Source organism: Calliopsis andreniformis, unplaced genomic scaffold, assembly GCF_051401765.1.
Source record: "Calliopsis andreniformis isolate RMS-2024a unplaced genomic scaffold, iyCalAndr_principal scaffold0022, whole genome shotgun sequence".
Classification (NCBI taxonomy): Eukaryota; Metazoa; Arthropoda; class Insecta; order Hymenoptera; family Andrenidae; genus Calliopsis; species Calliopsis andreniformis.
Window position 1 is genome coordinate 10,139,717 of NW_027480432.1, and position 15,945 is coordinate 10,155,661.

Below are 15,945 nucleotides of genomic sequence, written 5' to 3' on the forward strand. Positions count from 1 at the left end.
CAGAATTTATCGATGAGACAGTCCATTGGTAAACAATAACAATTGTCTGTCCACCCTTTCGTGGCGCGCGTCTTGACGTATTTTAAGGGTGCGCTTCGTCGAGTGTGCAACGACGTAGCAATGCGTGTAGGTACCGACGAAACACGGTCTGAACCTCTGGGCACATGCGTTTTGAACTTGGTGCACGTGCATAGAGTGCCAGAAAGGCTCGTTCTGTGTGGTAAATGCACCACGCTCGGGTGAGAACCCCGGGCTCGTGTATGGGGGACGACAGAGGAAAGAGACAGCTGTGGGGCAGCTGGCAGCGCGTGCCACGAACCTATGGGGTCTCCTTCAAACGCGGGCGACGGTGATATCCTATACTTTGTGACACGTAACTAACGGCAGGTTTTGAGCTATGCGATGAACAGAGCTTGTTCATTATTCGGGATCATAGAGGAGGTGAACCTAATTATCTACACCACCGTTCATGAAACCACTTAAGGGTGCCATCTTCGGTCCGTGCTTTGTTGCTGAGGACATCCTTTATGTGGGTTTTAGACTTCTGAAATTTCCATTTCAAGCAAAGTGGAGTCGTTCAATTAGTTAGCTAGGTAATTGATCATGATGATTATAGATTATGAATATAATCTAATATGAAGGAAATATAATAACGTCAATATTTATATTCCTACATACATAGGTTATGGTACATATTATTCATTATAGCAGTATATTGACTATTTTCTGAAAATTGAATTTTGTTATATTATAATACTATAAAAAATCAGGTCATTATTTTATATTTTTTATTTTATGTTATGTATGTATAATTAAGATTATTAAGTTTACTTTTAAAAGAATTGAAAACAATAACGTTGTTGAAACGCTGGAAGTATCTAATTTTACAATTTTATGACCACTAATAAAAATGTAAGTTATTGCTATTTCTACACAGTAAATGAAGAAGCTTTAACAATTTATATTGCTTAAATCTAGTAACAAAAGAAGAATTTGTACATGTTTAAGAATTTCAAACATCGAGAATATTATATTAGAATAAAAATATTTGTGTTAAATAAAAATTTGCAATGTTATTACTCAATGTACTTTTGCGTTTCCTTTATCCACAGTACTTGCACAATGCAAACAACTAAAGGTCCTTTATTTGTCCTTTTCTTTTAATTCGGACCTTGTATTTATAGAAAGTGTATAATGGTGTATGTATTTTGTGCGAGATGAAACGGGACGTTGGGCTTCCTTGAAAGTTTTTCACCCGCTCCAAAGAAAAGAGATCAGCGGGTTCAAAGCCTTCGGGGGAGCGCTTCAGGCTAGTGAACATCTGCCGTCGTCTGCAACGATAATATGTAATTCGAACAGCTGATACTCTTCGACGGACCACCGCCTTGTCTCATGGATCCTGTAGGATCGTTTCGGGCCAGCACTTCCGAAGGTTGCCGAAACTCTGGCACTAGCGCCTCGTTCTCTTTATGGCATAAATCGTAGCTGCATTTCCATTATACTTGAATTTACTGTACAAAACTCGGAGAAAAGAAACAGCAAGGATCAATGAATAATGTTTTGTTGTCGAATGAATAAAGTTACTCGTTATAACTATTGTAAGCCATTTTGGAGAAAATAGATGAATACTTTTTGAATAACCCTAGTACACTTCTCTAGGTAATACAATATTTACTTGCTATAAGATTTGTATTGTTCTTTGAAAGTACAGAGTAAATTTCACTTTGAAATAAATACATTAAATTTGTTTAAATAACTATGGAACACTATTTCAGAGAATGCAGTAATCATTCGTTACAAGGTTGTCACTACCCTTTCGGTTTTTACTATTTTTTGAAATTACAGATTAAATTTCCCTATGAAATAAAATAGATAAACACTGTTCGAGTCATTCTGGAGCTACTTTAGAGAATACATACTTGTTCCTTATTACCTCCTAACTCCCTTTTCTATTTTCTACTGTCAGTTCCAACTTAAATAAAATAAACAGAACTCGTTGCAACACATTACTTGACTTTATAGACATGGTTCTTAATGAGACACGAGACTTTAATGAGAAAATGCAACGTTTCATATAAATTTCCTTATGTACAATTGCTTAAAAAAATATCCAACAAAATTAGCTGTTAAGTAAATGTTATGTACAAATATATGTATAGCATGTAACAAATATTTAACAAATATTTTAATAAGATTGTGAAACTTTATTTTTAAATACATATATTATGAGATAAAGAATAAACGAGGTTTCTCCTACTCTATTTACACAACTAGATACTTATATGCTTAATCATATACTTTACATATTTTTACATTAATAATAAAATTAAATTCAGTTTTTACTTTAAAAGTTATCTTCGAAGGAAAGGGAAAAACATATGAATATAATTCCAGTAAATGAGGTGCATGTAAACAAAAAGTCATTACAGTCATTCCACACTTAAAATTGAGGTCTTCCTTACGACTTCATTCAGAGAATCAATTATCCTCTGCTGAAAAAGATTATGGTACAAAACAGGTAGACAGGAAATGCTGCATTTTTGCAACGAAATGAACATTTTTCACGCGCATAATTAACACTTTCACACTCTTCAAATCAATTTGCTCCAAAATCTGATCTCACCCTCGAATACTTCTTTAACAAAAATTCAATTTACATTAAACCCGTTGACCTGTAATAACATAAATTTGTACATAGAATTGCAATCTACATTATTCTATGAAATTAGATTGTTGAAAATTTGTAGTTGAAAATTTCAACTAAAATTAACACTAAAACTATCGAGGCAACTATACCTACATCTATTCCTATCGAAGTGCCAAAATTAAAGTTCCCTGAAAAACTTCATAAATCACAGAAATGATGTTTATTTATACATTCTCCTACTTATATTCACATTGACGAAGAAAAATAAGCAACAAGGTAAAAACAATCAGCAACGAGTCGTTTTAACCCATTTGATAATTTCATTATTAATTCAATTATACTTGGAGCAGTTATTTGAACAGTGCGCGAGGGTCTAACGACAATTTGAAAATCCTGTCTCACGGCGAAATGACGAAAGATTTGTCAACACGTCAACACCGTTCGATCCTACCGTTTGCATTTCAGGCCTGCCTCGTGCAGTTGTCGTTACGCTACGTTACTGGCGGTGCGCGGCGGCGGGGAGGGGGGCCCGGTTGGACCAATGAAAAGAGAAATCGCCGAGGAACCCGGCGAACTGGTGTGTGCAGCACGGTAACCGTAAACTCAAAAGCTGTTCGGTACTCGCACGTGGGCTTTCGTTCGTGTCGGATGTGTGCGCGTCAGGGAAAGTCGCCAATCGCAAAGGACCTCAGCAGTCACCACGTACGTGTCGCCAGTGTTCACCGCGTCCGATTAGCGTTTTTCCATTAGGCGCGCAAGGTTTCGCGAAAAGTTTCCGTCCGGTGAAAGCGAGGAGAAAAAAAAAAAAATTCAATTCTTGGATCGAGCAGCTGTTGTCCCCCGTGTGAATTGTTATTTTACGACGTCGTTCTGGTAGCTCGCTGGCCCAGGGGCTATCCAAGTGAACTCGTCCTGTTCTCCATTGGGATTAACATCATCAGCGGACCCGTGGACAGTGTTCCGAAAAACGAGGTGCGTATCGAAGAGGTTCCTCGAGTTCGATTACTCGATCGCGTTCGAACACGCTCGACACCTTCGCTTTGGCAACGTGTCGTTAAAGGGGTCGTTAAGAATACATTAAATTACACAATGGAAGGCTGGGGTTTCCCGCGAGAAGCATGGAATGAATTTCTCAGTTGCTCTAATTGAGCCTGCGCATCGGAAATGAATATCGAGGCTTAGGATCAAGATCGAGGAACGGTGTCGATGACATGACGCATATTTGCATTTGGAATCGGGCTGGGGTTCGATAAATCGTAATGCGTTCATTCGAACGCGTATTTCGCCGAATCTTTTCGCGTGTTCGTAAAACGATCTGCTTGCTGTCTCTCGGTCGCTCCTGCTTCACCCCCGTTGCAGCAGCGGTCCCGCGACAAAGGGGTACACGAGGGGCACGTGTACCACGGCGTTTATTAATAAACTTCGACGTCGGGCCGACGATTTCTCTTTAACAGAAGGCCTGGAACTGTAAGCAGGTGATTATGGCCGTCTGGCGTGCGCGAGGGAAGCATTTTTTTTGACGATTTTCGCGCGAAATATGGCCATCATTTTTTACAGTTATCAGAGGTTAGCCTGAAGGGAATTAATGGCAACGTCGAATCGGGTTGCAAGGGCCAGTCGCTGGCTATGTCTTTAAATTAATATTTTATCTGACATACTTTGGTTGATCGTAGTGCAGCCGTTACAAATCTGGGAAGAATTATATAATATTGCGATTGGTCGTAGGGTTGTAGATCGTCTGCAACTTCAGGTAAACGTTTCGTGAGACAGGGTAGAAATAAATAAAAGCTTTGTGCTGCTCGAGCAGTATCGATTTGACGCAGTTAAGTTGCAGTATTAAATATTGGAGCACGTGGAAGCACAAAATCGGCAAGTTTTGCGAATCTTGGACAGACTTTCAGTCTCCAAGGTGGACAATAAAATAATCAAATTTTCGCGATGTTTAGCATCTGTGTCGTACGTCTTTCATGCATTTGGTCATTGTTAGTCACGTTCCAACGAATACATAAATTCGTTTTGTCTACTGTTAACACCTAGATGAAGATATCAGGAGAAAGCTGTTAAATGTTGAGGCATCCGTCTAGCAAAGGCGTCGCCATTGTTGGCGCCCAAAAATATTTCGTATTTACGGAAGTTTTTTCGCGAACGATTAAACAAAGACGTTTCTTCTGCCGTATTTTCTGAAACTTTGGCCCTTGCGACTTTGGCCGAGAAGATATTTTCGTTAGTTTCGTCGAGCGCATGGCAATCAGCCAATGTCGAATGCGCGAGGCTGCTCCGTGATCGGAGCGTGAGGTACTCTTTCGCTGAGACTATTGGGAACTATTTCTGCGCAAATGATACGCTGTAGGATGCTTGAGATTTTTGGTGACGGTTTTTTACCTTCGAATTTTTAGCGTTCGACGATCAGTAACGACGTTGACTTTATCGATTTCAATTGTACTAATTAAGTCAGTACACGAATTTCAATCTGTTAAGCAATGGTTAATTTAGATACTATTGCAGCGTTGCATCGAGTTCGAATTTTAATTATTGATCTATTTTTAATGTCAACGTTGCTTGAACAGTTCCCTGAAATGGACTAGTTTAATTTATTTATGTACGCGTGACATTTATTTCTATTGATTTATGAAACATCCGGTATATAATTATCCTTGGCACCCTCCACGGTTGTTATAACGATGCCTATTGCTACCTGATGGGTTCGATCATTTTTCCTGGTGCCTCGAGTTCTGTCGATTTCTGAATGGAAAATTGGTAAACGTTTGTATTAATAGACGTGGACGTTGAATATGTCGTTTATGCTTTTCTTCAAATTTTTAACCGACTCGTGGATATGGCGAATCACTCACTTTTGAAAGAATGGCTGTGTTCGAGTCGGCGCGAGGATTCTTGTGCACTGAACCAAATGCACAAACGTTCTCGTTTTAAATAACTTTCTAATTTTGAATGCTCAGATCTCTTCTACACGGCATGCAGGTTATTACAGTTTACTATGATCTATCTTCACTGATAAAAATTTTATACGCTTCTTTTCTTTTTTAAGTCCGATGCTAGTTTCATTTTTACGTGGGTCAGAGTTATACGGGAGCCTTAATCGCGTTTAGTGCAGTATAATATATTGCAAGTTGTTTTGCATGTATTACTATTTTCTGTTATTTAGTTTTGAATATTAGATATTGAATTAGGTAATAAAAGGACCCTAATAACTTCGAGATTTTTAAGGTAGAAGCTTATGAGTTGTGAAGCGATTAACTGGATTTGTAATTAAGCCATTTTGAATTTATTATTTTTGAATTAAAATTGCAAATTGTTGTAACGTTTTTTAAGACAAGTTAAAGTTAATACATGAGGTTTGTAACGGTATAAATTAATAATCGAAATCAATTGCACGTGTTACTTTTAAAAAGTGAAGAATTTGAGAGGCTATGTCTGATGATCACAGACGTTGGAATATACTCTTTTATTTTACGTACGTAAATATTTTCAATGTAAATATTTATTCGGTGTAATATACTAAAGTAAAGTTAAGCGTGAAAGAATTATGCTTATAAAGTAAAGAATATCCTCTGCGAAAGCTGAACTCTAGGTCTTCCGGCTGTAATTCTGGATTCTTGACCTGCGACCACCAAACCTATATTTGGGAGTGCCTTCAATTCTAGTGCCGCTGAAGAGATTCGTTACAGTAATAAAATTCGTTTTTCTTTGTAGAAATATCGATTTTCAAGTAATATTTCACAAAAACTTATTCATTTTTTAATTAACTCAAAGTTTCAAATTTCATTATTTATTACAAACTCGTTGCTATCCTGCTTAATTCTAAAATCTGTTTTCTCATTTTCTCCTACTTTCGTTCTTAATAAGACACAAATGAATTACTAACCCATAAATTGACTTCATGATGTTCTGCACTTTCTATAAGTTTGTAGTCTATTCGTGAATTTACAGCGAGTAGATAATGCACTAGTTCTATCAGAAGTAAACTTAAATTTTAAATGAACTTTCATTCTCAATTCAATTGTTCGAGTCATAAACTCTGTTTGTTAATTAATGATTGTTATTATTCTCTACGAAATCTGTTCAACACCTTTATAAAGTATAAAATCAGGTTTCTGAAATTAATTCATATGTTACTGGTGCATCTTCGATTAGTTTCTGTTAAAACAGTAGATATTCCCAGAAATATATTGAATAAATATCAACACTCAAATTTTAATTTTTATTTCACAATATAACATTAAATTTTGAAATTCTTGCCCTCCATTTTATCTAAATCATTAAGTCTTTTTCCCAAGAAGAAGGAAGTGAATTTGTTTAGAGCTATTAATTATTTCTATTTTCTATTAATATTCACTATTTAGTTATACTCTTTCGTTTGTTTATCATAGTAATTTTCCAATTTCTCTCTAATAAAAATCTACATTCATTAGCAACTTGTGGTACTATCTATTTACGGAATAGCCTAATATTAGACTAGTACAGTGTTGTCTCGATAGGAGCTTATAGGACGTAAGAAACTGGTCTGTAAGACCAGTTCACACACTAGTAACTTAATTTTGTCTTCTCAGAAGCTTAGAGCCAGATAAAATGGAAGAATAGTTCCAGAAAAGTTTTTGCCTCGAACTTATATTGAGACAAAAACACTGTACATTTGATTTAATCCCAGAACTCCAAACGAGGGATTCCTCGAATCGAAAAATTGAAAAACTTTAAATTACACTTTATTTCCTTTGAATCCAAAATTCTCTGAAAATTATTGTCGTATACCCATTTAAATTATTGTTGTATAGACACTTAAGTATGGCATTCAACAGTCTCCCAAGAAAAAAAACGTTCTATGCGTGATAGACTCAAGAGTTCTAGAGTTAAACAGCATTCGTACAAATATTCTCACCTGCCTATCAACATGTCAGTCGGTCTGAGCTTCAGAGATACATATTTCTTCAACACGAGGCCTCGAAATATTAAAATCGTAGGCGCGCATTTATAGCATTTACCAATCATATCCATACGTAACAGCAAGCATTAGTTGCACGGTAGCTGCATTGAAAAACGGAGCCTTTATGCTCGAGCAAGCGTTCCAGCGTAATTATGCTTGCATCTAGGATGAGGAAAAAGGGAGGAAGAGAGAAAGAGGGAAAGAGCAACGGCGGTGGTGGAGGAGGAGCCCGATGGCAGTACAACAATATGATTATACGGCGTGCTGCACCGGTTTTCTGCAGCAGCTGCCGTCGTTTTGGGGGATCTGGCAGAAACGGACGACGAAGGGCCGTTTTGCTCAAGTGGTGCACTGTCACGGATGGTACTGGTGGTAGTGAGGCAGGTGGTGGGGGGTTGCAGGAGGGGGTCGGAAGAGAGCGTAGGGCCCACTTCGCAGGGACCACGAGCCGACGTGCACAATGTGAGTGTGAGAAAGAAGGAGCCGGGGCAGCGTGGAAAGGAGGAAAGAGGAAACAGGTCGAAGAGAGAGGAAAGGGACCCTTCTGCAGGCGTCTACCTCTCTATCCTCGCCTGTAGCATTGCAGAAACTCGAAAGCCGAGCCTCACGAAAAGTACCCTACTACCTAGGCCCAATCGAGCAGTTTCGCTCGTTGGGGAAGAGCAGAACTGGCTCCCTTTTCAGGCCGTTACCGAGCCTTGAATGGAGGTCAGGGTCCCTTTTGCTTGCCCTTTTCTTCTGCCAGGTTCCTTTCCAGGTCCGTCTTTCGGACACGCCAGTTGGGCTCGTTCTTCTTCTTCTTGCCACTGCCTTGCCTGATTTTCCCCGGCGCAGAGGGGTTCGCCTTCCGCGCAGAAAGGGGATTATGATCTGTTCCCTTTATGTGCACGAAGAAGTCATCGATTCGGGGGGGGATCCAGGGGAGAGGGTAGAGCAACGCCTCGGAGTATCTGGCTAAAAGGGAAAAACGGTTTATTTTCGTCTTTCTTTCGGTGCTCCGCGACAAAGACTATGTGAGGCCGCTCGGACACGGATGTAGCCGTGCGCGTGTGCGTGAGCACACCACGCGTGTTTGTGCATTTTGCGAGGATCACGCGGAGCGATACGATTCGTTGAAGGGTGGCGTGTTGCGAACATCAAATTCCGAATGCCCGGTCTTTCGCTTTTAGTTGTGCTTACTGTGTTCCGTTTGATGATGTTTTAGGAGATTCTGTGTACAGTTTCAACTCAGTCGTAAATGCGTGATTACGTCCTGTTAATTTATTATTGATTAGTTTTTTTTTTGTGCCATTAAAATGGAGTTCTGTTTTTGTGGTCGGAGATGCATTTTGTAATCTTAGAAGATGTGAAGTGTGATGAAGTTTGTTATATTGTTTTTGTACTTTTTACGAAAACTGTAAATGAATCTCAAATGATTAAACCTTCATATAACTTGACAATTAATTAATTTGGACTTATTACTGTACTTATTTGTAATAGTAATTTTGAAGTATATTGAAATATAGAAGTTTCTCACACTTTACTGAATTAGTAACAAGGAAAGGTTAAAAATTGAACTTTTGAATTAAATAATGTCTTTTTAGTTTATTTTTTCATGTACAGTAGTGAATGTTGCATGCCAGATTATGAGTTAAACTTCATTTAATACGAAAAGAAGTTACAATTACTATCACTTTAATCATTATGTTGTGCAATTAAAAACTGTTTAAAATTTTTAGACAGTTTTGTTTTACGATTTCAGACAATTATATTTTGAAGGATTATATTAACATAGAATTTTATAAAATTAATATTACAATTGTTTTATTTGTATAATTAACTTCTTAATTATATCAATAACGAAAAATGTAAAAAGTATAGCAGATTCCATCATCCTTAACATTTTTCAGTAGATAATGCACTTTCCAGTACTTTATAGATTTTTACCACGAGTTAGGGTAACTACTTAATCGGTAGTGATTTGAATATGTACAGAGTGATCAGTTTATCTGGAAATCCTCACTCTCCCAACACACATTAGAGGGTTTTCAGTTGAACTGATCACCCTGTATGTATATTTGTATTGTAATTACGATAGCTGTGCCATGAGAAATCTCCTGGGCAGCATTGCCCCTAATGCTTTCCAGGGGACTTCTCACAGGGCATCAATAGTACTTAACACATGCTCGGAATTTTCTGCGTTTACAGTGATTTATACTGGGATTGAAAGATATATTATATTTTCTTACCAGTCTGTTAGTTGACTGACAAAGAACAACGAGCTCACGATGAGTAAAAATTTTAATTCAAAGTGTCCTACTAAATGTACCTACGTACAATATTTCTACGTCATAGGCTCACGATTCTCTGAGGGTGAACATATAGCGAGGGACATGTTTCTGAAGACAGTTAACGTAGTAATTTCTTTATATTATATTTACGAAAGTATGAACAAGAGTGTATTGAAAATAAAGCTAATTTGCGTTAAATAATTCTGACACAAAATGTACATTTATTTACTCGAAGAACGCTCGTGGTTCAATGATGTGGTCGACGTTTCATCCTAACGAAAATACAGTATTTATTTACTAAATTTTGTGTAATTTGAGATAAATTTACGCTTCCATCATTTCTTTTTGGCTTATTCAATTGAAAGTAGAGCAAAGTGAGAAAGTAATTCTAAGGAATAGGAATAATACCGATAAGCTCACAGCGAAAAAATATGTGTCAATTTCGTATTTTCAAAAAATGGTGAATATCATGATGCGAAAACCGATAATGATCACAAAGGAATTGTACAGAAGTGAATTTTCTGTCGGAACCTTTGATGTTCGTGCCCTTGAATTTTAAGGTACTCCGTGCAGATAATCTTTCGGGTTCTTTGGAAATATTGAATTTCCATTGCTTTTTATCGATCGTTAAATTAAAAAGGAAGGAAAGGCATTGGGCAAACAGAAATGCGGCAATATTTAAAACGTAGTTTTATAGTATAGAATTATTTTCGATTTAATACCTAGTTTTGTTTATCGAATGACAGTGTTATGTACAGGACTTATACTGAATGGGCAAAAAACCATATTTAATTTTGTTTTTCTATCAGTTTTGTAAAAGTAAATTATAGATTAAATTTAACATTTTTAGTGTTAAAATCACGCGTAATTTTGAGAGGAAATAATTGAAGAATTGCTTCTGAAGTAAATTTTCACAATATTGAGCCGCTCATTGTTCAAATCGATCAACTTCGCAAAACAAAAATATTTATACTTATTTTCAGTATAAAATATTAAGCATCAATTATGAGCTTTGGCACTAAAATTTAAAGATTTGAAAGTGGAGTCCATTTTGGTCTATGAACGGCTCGATTCTCGTACGCTGGTAACGTTATTGCATACTTATCCATTATAAACTGTTTGGGTTAAATCTTATTTTTAGAAGAGAAAAAAATACGCAAATTACTCGAAATAAAATATGAGATTGTTCGAAATGAAAAAGTAATTTTTGACATTTTATATGAAATTTTAAGTCTTCTAAAGGAAGAAATTCCAAATGCAGAGTACTAGCGCTAATTCGAGCTTGTAATTAACTAATTATCTCATCAACAGTAATAAAATGATTATCTCTGATTGAAAACACTCTTTTACTTCTTGGAGTCCTAAAAAAAATTCTGATGAAATCCCTAACCTTCTACTTTAAAGAGAGGATGCTCAGAAAACCATCACATCGTTATTACAATCCTCTTATTCCTCGTTATAAGCTCGCCACTGTATTCTCTGTATTTAGAAATTATCTAGAACAAAGGAGTCAGCGTCCCTTGATATGCACTACTCCTCGCATTTTTCATAGGACGAAACTGGGCTATCGATAGGTATATCACTCGACCTCAGAAATGTCCCTCGCTGTAAACTCGTCGATGAATCGTGACCCTATAACGAGACTGCACGTTTCTCCCAGGTACTATATATATCAAAGGTTCCCAAACTTATTTAGTCTATTGCCCAGTTTTCAGAAAGAAATTAAATGGGTGAAAATCTACCTTCTTTAACCCTTTATGACCCTAGATATGAAAAGGGAAGATACAGTACAAATGAAGTTTCTTCAATGTCTGATAAGTAGCATATGATAACAATTCACGAAAATGTAGTTCCAGTTCGAAACCATTAGGCTACAAAGGGTTAAGTGAATAAAAAGGAAGATACAGTGACAAATTTACATTTTTTTATGTGTTTACACTACCAACTATAAATATTTACACAGTTTCATATTATTCCAACATGTAAAATACGATAAATAAAATTCTATGATATAGCTTTAGCTACAAACCTCATCTCAAGCGATTATATAAGATTTACAAATACCTACTCATGAGAATAACATTTAATAGCAGTTAGGATAAATGAAAAAGCGTAGGCATGACATGAACTTCCAATAACCTAAAAGTGTCCAAGTACTTATGCACGATAATGTACCTATAATTATGTCCCATAACATAGCAAAGAAAAATGTTGTAAATAAGACAGCCTCAATTCAATCGTTTTATTGAACGACCCCTAGTTGTACCTGAAGCCACTATCCCATCACCCACTTTGAGGACCCATGCGCTATACCGATTCGGTTCCTTCTGTTTCCAGATAGTCATCTCGGACCACCTCCGTCGCTCGCCTAAATGCAGCTAAGTCTGTGACGTAATTAGCGTTGAACAAAGTGTCCCAGAAGGTGTCAAAATTGAGCAAGTCGCTCTTTCGTCCGGCGGTGATCTCGCCAAACTTTGGAGGATGTTGATGCCTGGTGCCGCTGGTCTCAGTGCCGTCGGCCCGGTGGGCGCCGTCGGGGCGCCAGGGCCGGACGAGCTGGTGTCGAGCCTCGGTGCCTTGGCTGGCACCACCCCCCAACAGAAAGACACCACCTGGACGAAGCTGTTCGTCGGCGGTTTGCCATACCACACCACTGACAAGAGCCTCAGGGAGCATTTCAACGTATACGGCGACATCGAGGAGGCTGTGGTCATCACCGACAGGCAGACTGGGAAAAGCAGGGGCTATGGTTTCGTAAGTAAATAAAACGAGCGAAACGTTTGATCTAATCGATTTACTCTTCTGCCAAGTGGTAAACGTTGCTGTGAGAATTGCTTTGTGTTTTCTTTTTCTTTTTTTTTTTTTTTGGAGAGCTTAGAGTGAGTAGTCTTCGGTTTCTAAGTGTGTATCTTGTTGATTATTATTCAATATTAATGATATTTAGGATATGTGAAGGAGATACGTCTTGGCGATTTGTACAATATATTTTGTGTTGTTTTTCTATTTGCCTGTAGAAGACAAAAGTAGATAAACTCTTCGGTCGTCGTTTGCTGTTGTATTCTTTACGAGTGACGTAAGTGTGCACGCGAAGATAAGCATAATTTATTACGATAACATAACCAGTTTGTACACTCATGTTCGAAAGACACATCATATGTCGTCGGCTTTCCGGTAATGATAGTGTCGGCTCTTCCGCTAAGGTGTAGAGACCACCTCGAGCTAAACGATTATCTGCTTCGTTTTTTTATCGCGGGCGAGTTATTTGTATGAAGGATAATGATAGGGTAGGGGAGACAGCATTTACGTCGTGGGATGTATCGCTAATTGCAATGAAAGTTTCTTTAAATTTCAATTCTGATCTAATTGGTGCAAAAAGTACCTTGAGTTTTAGTATAAATGCATCGCTAGTAACGTAACCTATAATTGGTTTTACACGTGGTCTTCAGGTGTTTATGATTGGTCGAATAGGTGACATGTTTGTATTGGAGCGTGAAATATTTTTCCGAATTTTTTTGTGATTTTGAAACTTCTCAAAAAATTTGTATTCGCGAATTGATAATGAAAATAAGGAATATTTATAGATAATTTGAGGAATCCTCCAATATAAGTGTTAGGTAACTATTTTACATATTATAACTAGGTTATTTTAAATATTTTGTGTTTCAATTAAAGTTACAAGAATTCTGAGCGGAAAGTTCAATGATCGCAAACTTTCAAAGTTTTTGATCCATTCAGTATTCGAAAATACAGTGTTTTCTTTTTACAAGTTCATAAATTGATGTCGACTTATATCGGGGAACATATTTATAAAATTGGCTCATTTAGTTTTATTAACGTTCGTTTTTGTTTGGATGATGATATGAACAAGAATGCATAAAAAGAAAATTAATTTGTTTTAAGCAATTTCAATAAGTACATTATGGCGAATATAGCAAGAAGTTTATAAAGAGAAAATACTGGACTCTAATATTTCATCACACATCCATCATCAGACATCATCTCTATTAACGACCGCTTTAAAGTTTTCTGCAAGTGGTGTAATAAAATGCTTTTGATGAATTATAAAGTACCTACTTACATTCTAAACTGTCGGCTTGGTACAGACAACAAAGTTATATAAAATACGAATCACTTTTCTTTTTTCGAAAGTGTAAGTGAAAGAAATTAAGAAAATAATGGTAAAAAATAAGAGAAATTCTGGGAAGTTTATAACAAGAAAATAATGTATAGCTATATGTATGGATACGTACTATGCATTGACTGTTATAAAACTTCCCTTAAAACCTCAATAATTATCAGTTTCCTTGCAACATCAATAAATGTAGCATTGAACGAAAAAAATATTTTTATCTTCACTAATCCCTTAAGGATTAAATCAAAAATAATTTTCCACATACTCAGTGACAAAAAGGAAAAAAACAATGATAACCCAAAAATTATAATATTTTTATAAACTTGAATAAGCATTTAGTACATATTGCAGGTTTATCCAAAACAAAAAAATTCTACTGCCATCTTCCCAAACTTTCCCTTGAAAATTCATTAAACTTTTGGCTTGTTTTGCAAACTTTATTGTACGAAAGAGCTCCTTCTCATTCCGAGTCTATTAAAATCAAGATTCAGTGTTGCTTCTCGCAAGCATAACAATTAATTACGCGAAAAAGTAGGCAGAAAGGATAAGCGCAGTTACCGTCACCATGCGATAGCGATAGACACGTGTCGCCTGAACCGACAGGAAGCGTTATCCAAAGCATTACCGGAAGTATCCGGATGTAACGTAGGGGTGGTACACGCGCAAGTCCTCCTACCTGGACACGAGGGGGAGGAGGACAAGATCCAGGTGGAGCAGTGGGATTAGGCGAATAATCGATCGGATCTGCACGCAGGTGATCATGGGAGACAGACCGGCAGCGGAGAGGGCGTGCAAAGACCCCAACCCCATAATCGACGGACGCAAAGCAAACGTCAACCTGGCGATTCTTGGAGCTAAGCCCAGGGGTAATCTACAAGCGAGTAAGTTTGCTCAGCAATGTAAGGTCGTTGAGTGATTGAGTGTTAGGAATGGATTCGGCAATTAGACCGTGCCTTTTGAGCTGCTGTTGCATGGATGGCTTTGTGGGTGTTTTGATTTTAGTGAATCTTCGGCGTGTTATTACATTATGGATCGAAGGGATGTTAGAATAAACTTGGAGTTCTTTGCTGCTACAAGTTGCATTACAATTTTGCAGTATATAGTATTTATGATTTATGCCTACATGTGGTCAGTTTGGCATCACTATTCTATGGCACAGTAGGTGCTTTTAGTTCCAAGTCCAGACTTTTTAGATTTATAATGTTCTTTATTTCAAAATAAGCGAATAAATTAACATAATTGTTCATTTTGATTTAAATTTTGTGTTTTATAAAGTATGTTTAATTTCCAAACTTTTGGTTGATAGTGCACGTGTAAATGCTAAAAGTATGCAAAGTGAAACATTGTTACAAGATAATTAGTACAGTGCAAAAACAGACGCTACTAAAGATAGTGTTTTATAGAAGGCAAAGCTGCTCGGATTTCTCTACGATTCTTATAAGAAGTTGAGAAATAGGATAAATAAAGTAATTTCATAGATAACATACTTTTATGTATTTATGCCAGATTTATTGAAATGTTGGTGTTAAGTTATGCTTTCTATCATTACAAAAATGTAGTTTTGAGAAAAGTTGAAGCTTTAGCTTTTGGTAGACAATTTTTATGGCACAAAGTTAGAAGTTAATTTTGATGTGTTTATATTGAAATTTGACAATTATGTACATGTGAATACCTTGGATCCCTTTCGCCATGTGGTAATATTCACAAGCTCTATTTTTATTTTATTACTCCTAGTTATTACACGTTTTAGCTACTCATATTTTACGGTGTTATCTTTCGAAAAGGTGAGCCATCATTATCATGATAACAGTGTCCATCTTGACCTAACTAAGTGTAATATGTTTGTAGATATAGCATATTTTTTTAAAAAATTATTACTTCCATTATTGGTATTAGTCTTACGTAAAAGCACGAAATGGAAAACATTCTTGAAGACATTCTTTCAACTTTGTATAGT

General features: G+C 36.8%; 1 protein-coding gene across 2 annotated transcripts in view; it reads left to right on the forward strand.

Annotated features, from left to right (window-relative positions):
• Positions 1 to 3,218: 3,218 nt before the first annotated feature.
• The window catches only part of LOC143186634 (RNA-binding protein 24), a 43,432-nt gene continuing 30,705 nt past the window's right edge, over positions 3,219 to 15,945 (forward strand). For both annotated transcript variants that reach the window (XM_076390334.1, XM_076390336.1), the window contains exons 1-3: positions 3,219 to 3,619; positions 12,194 to 12,610; positions 14,743 to 14,869. In XM_076390334.1, coding sequence (XP_076246449.1) covers positions 12,338 to 12,610; positions 14,743 to 14,869 — 400 coding nt within the window. In that variant the 5' untranslated portion in view covers positions 3,219 to 3,619; positions 12,194 to 12,337. The remainder of the gene's footprint in view (positions 3,620 to 12,193; positions 12,611 to 14,742; positions 14,870 to 15,945) is intronic.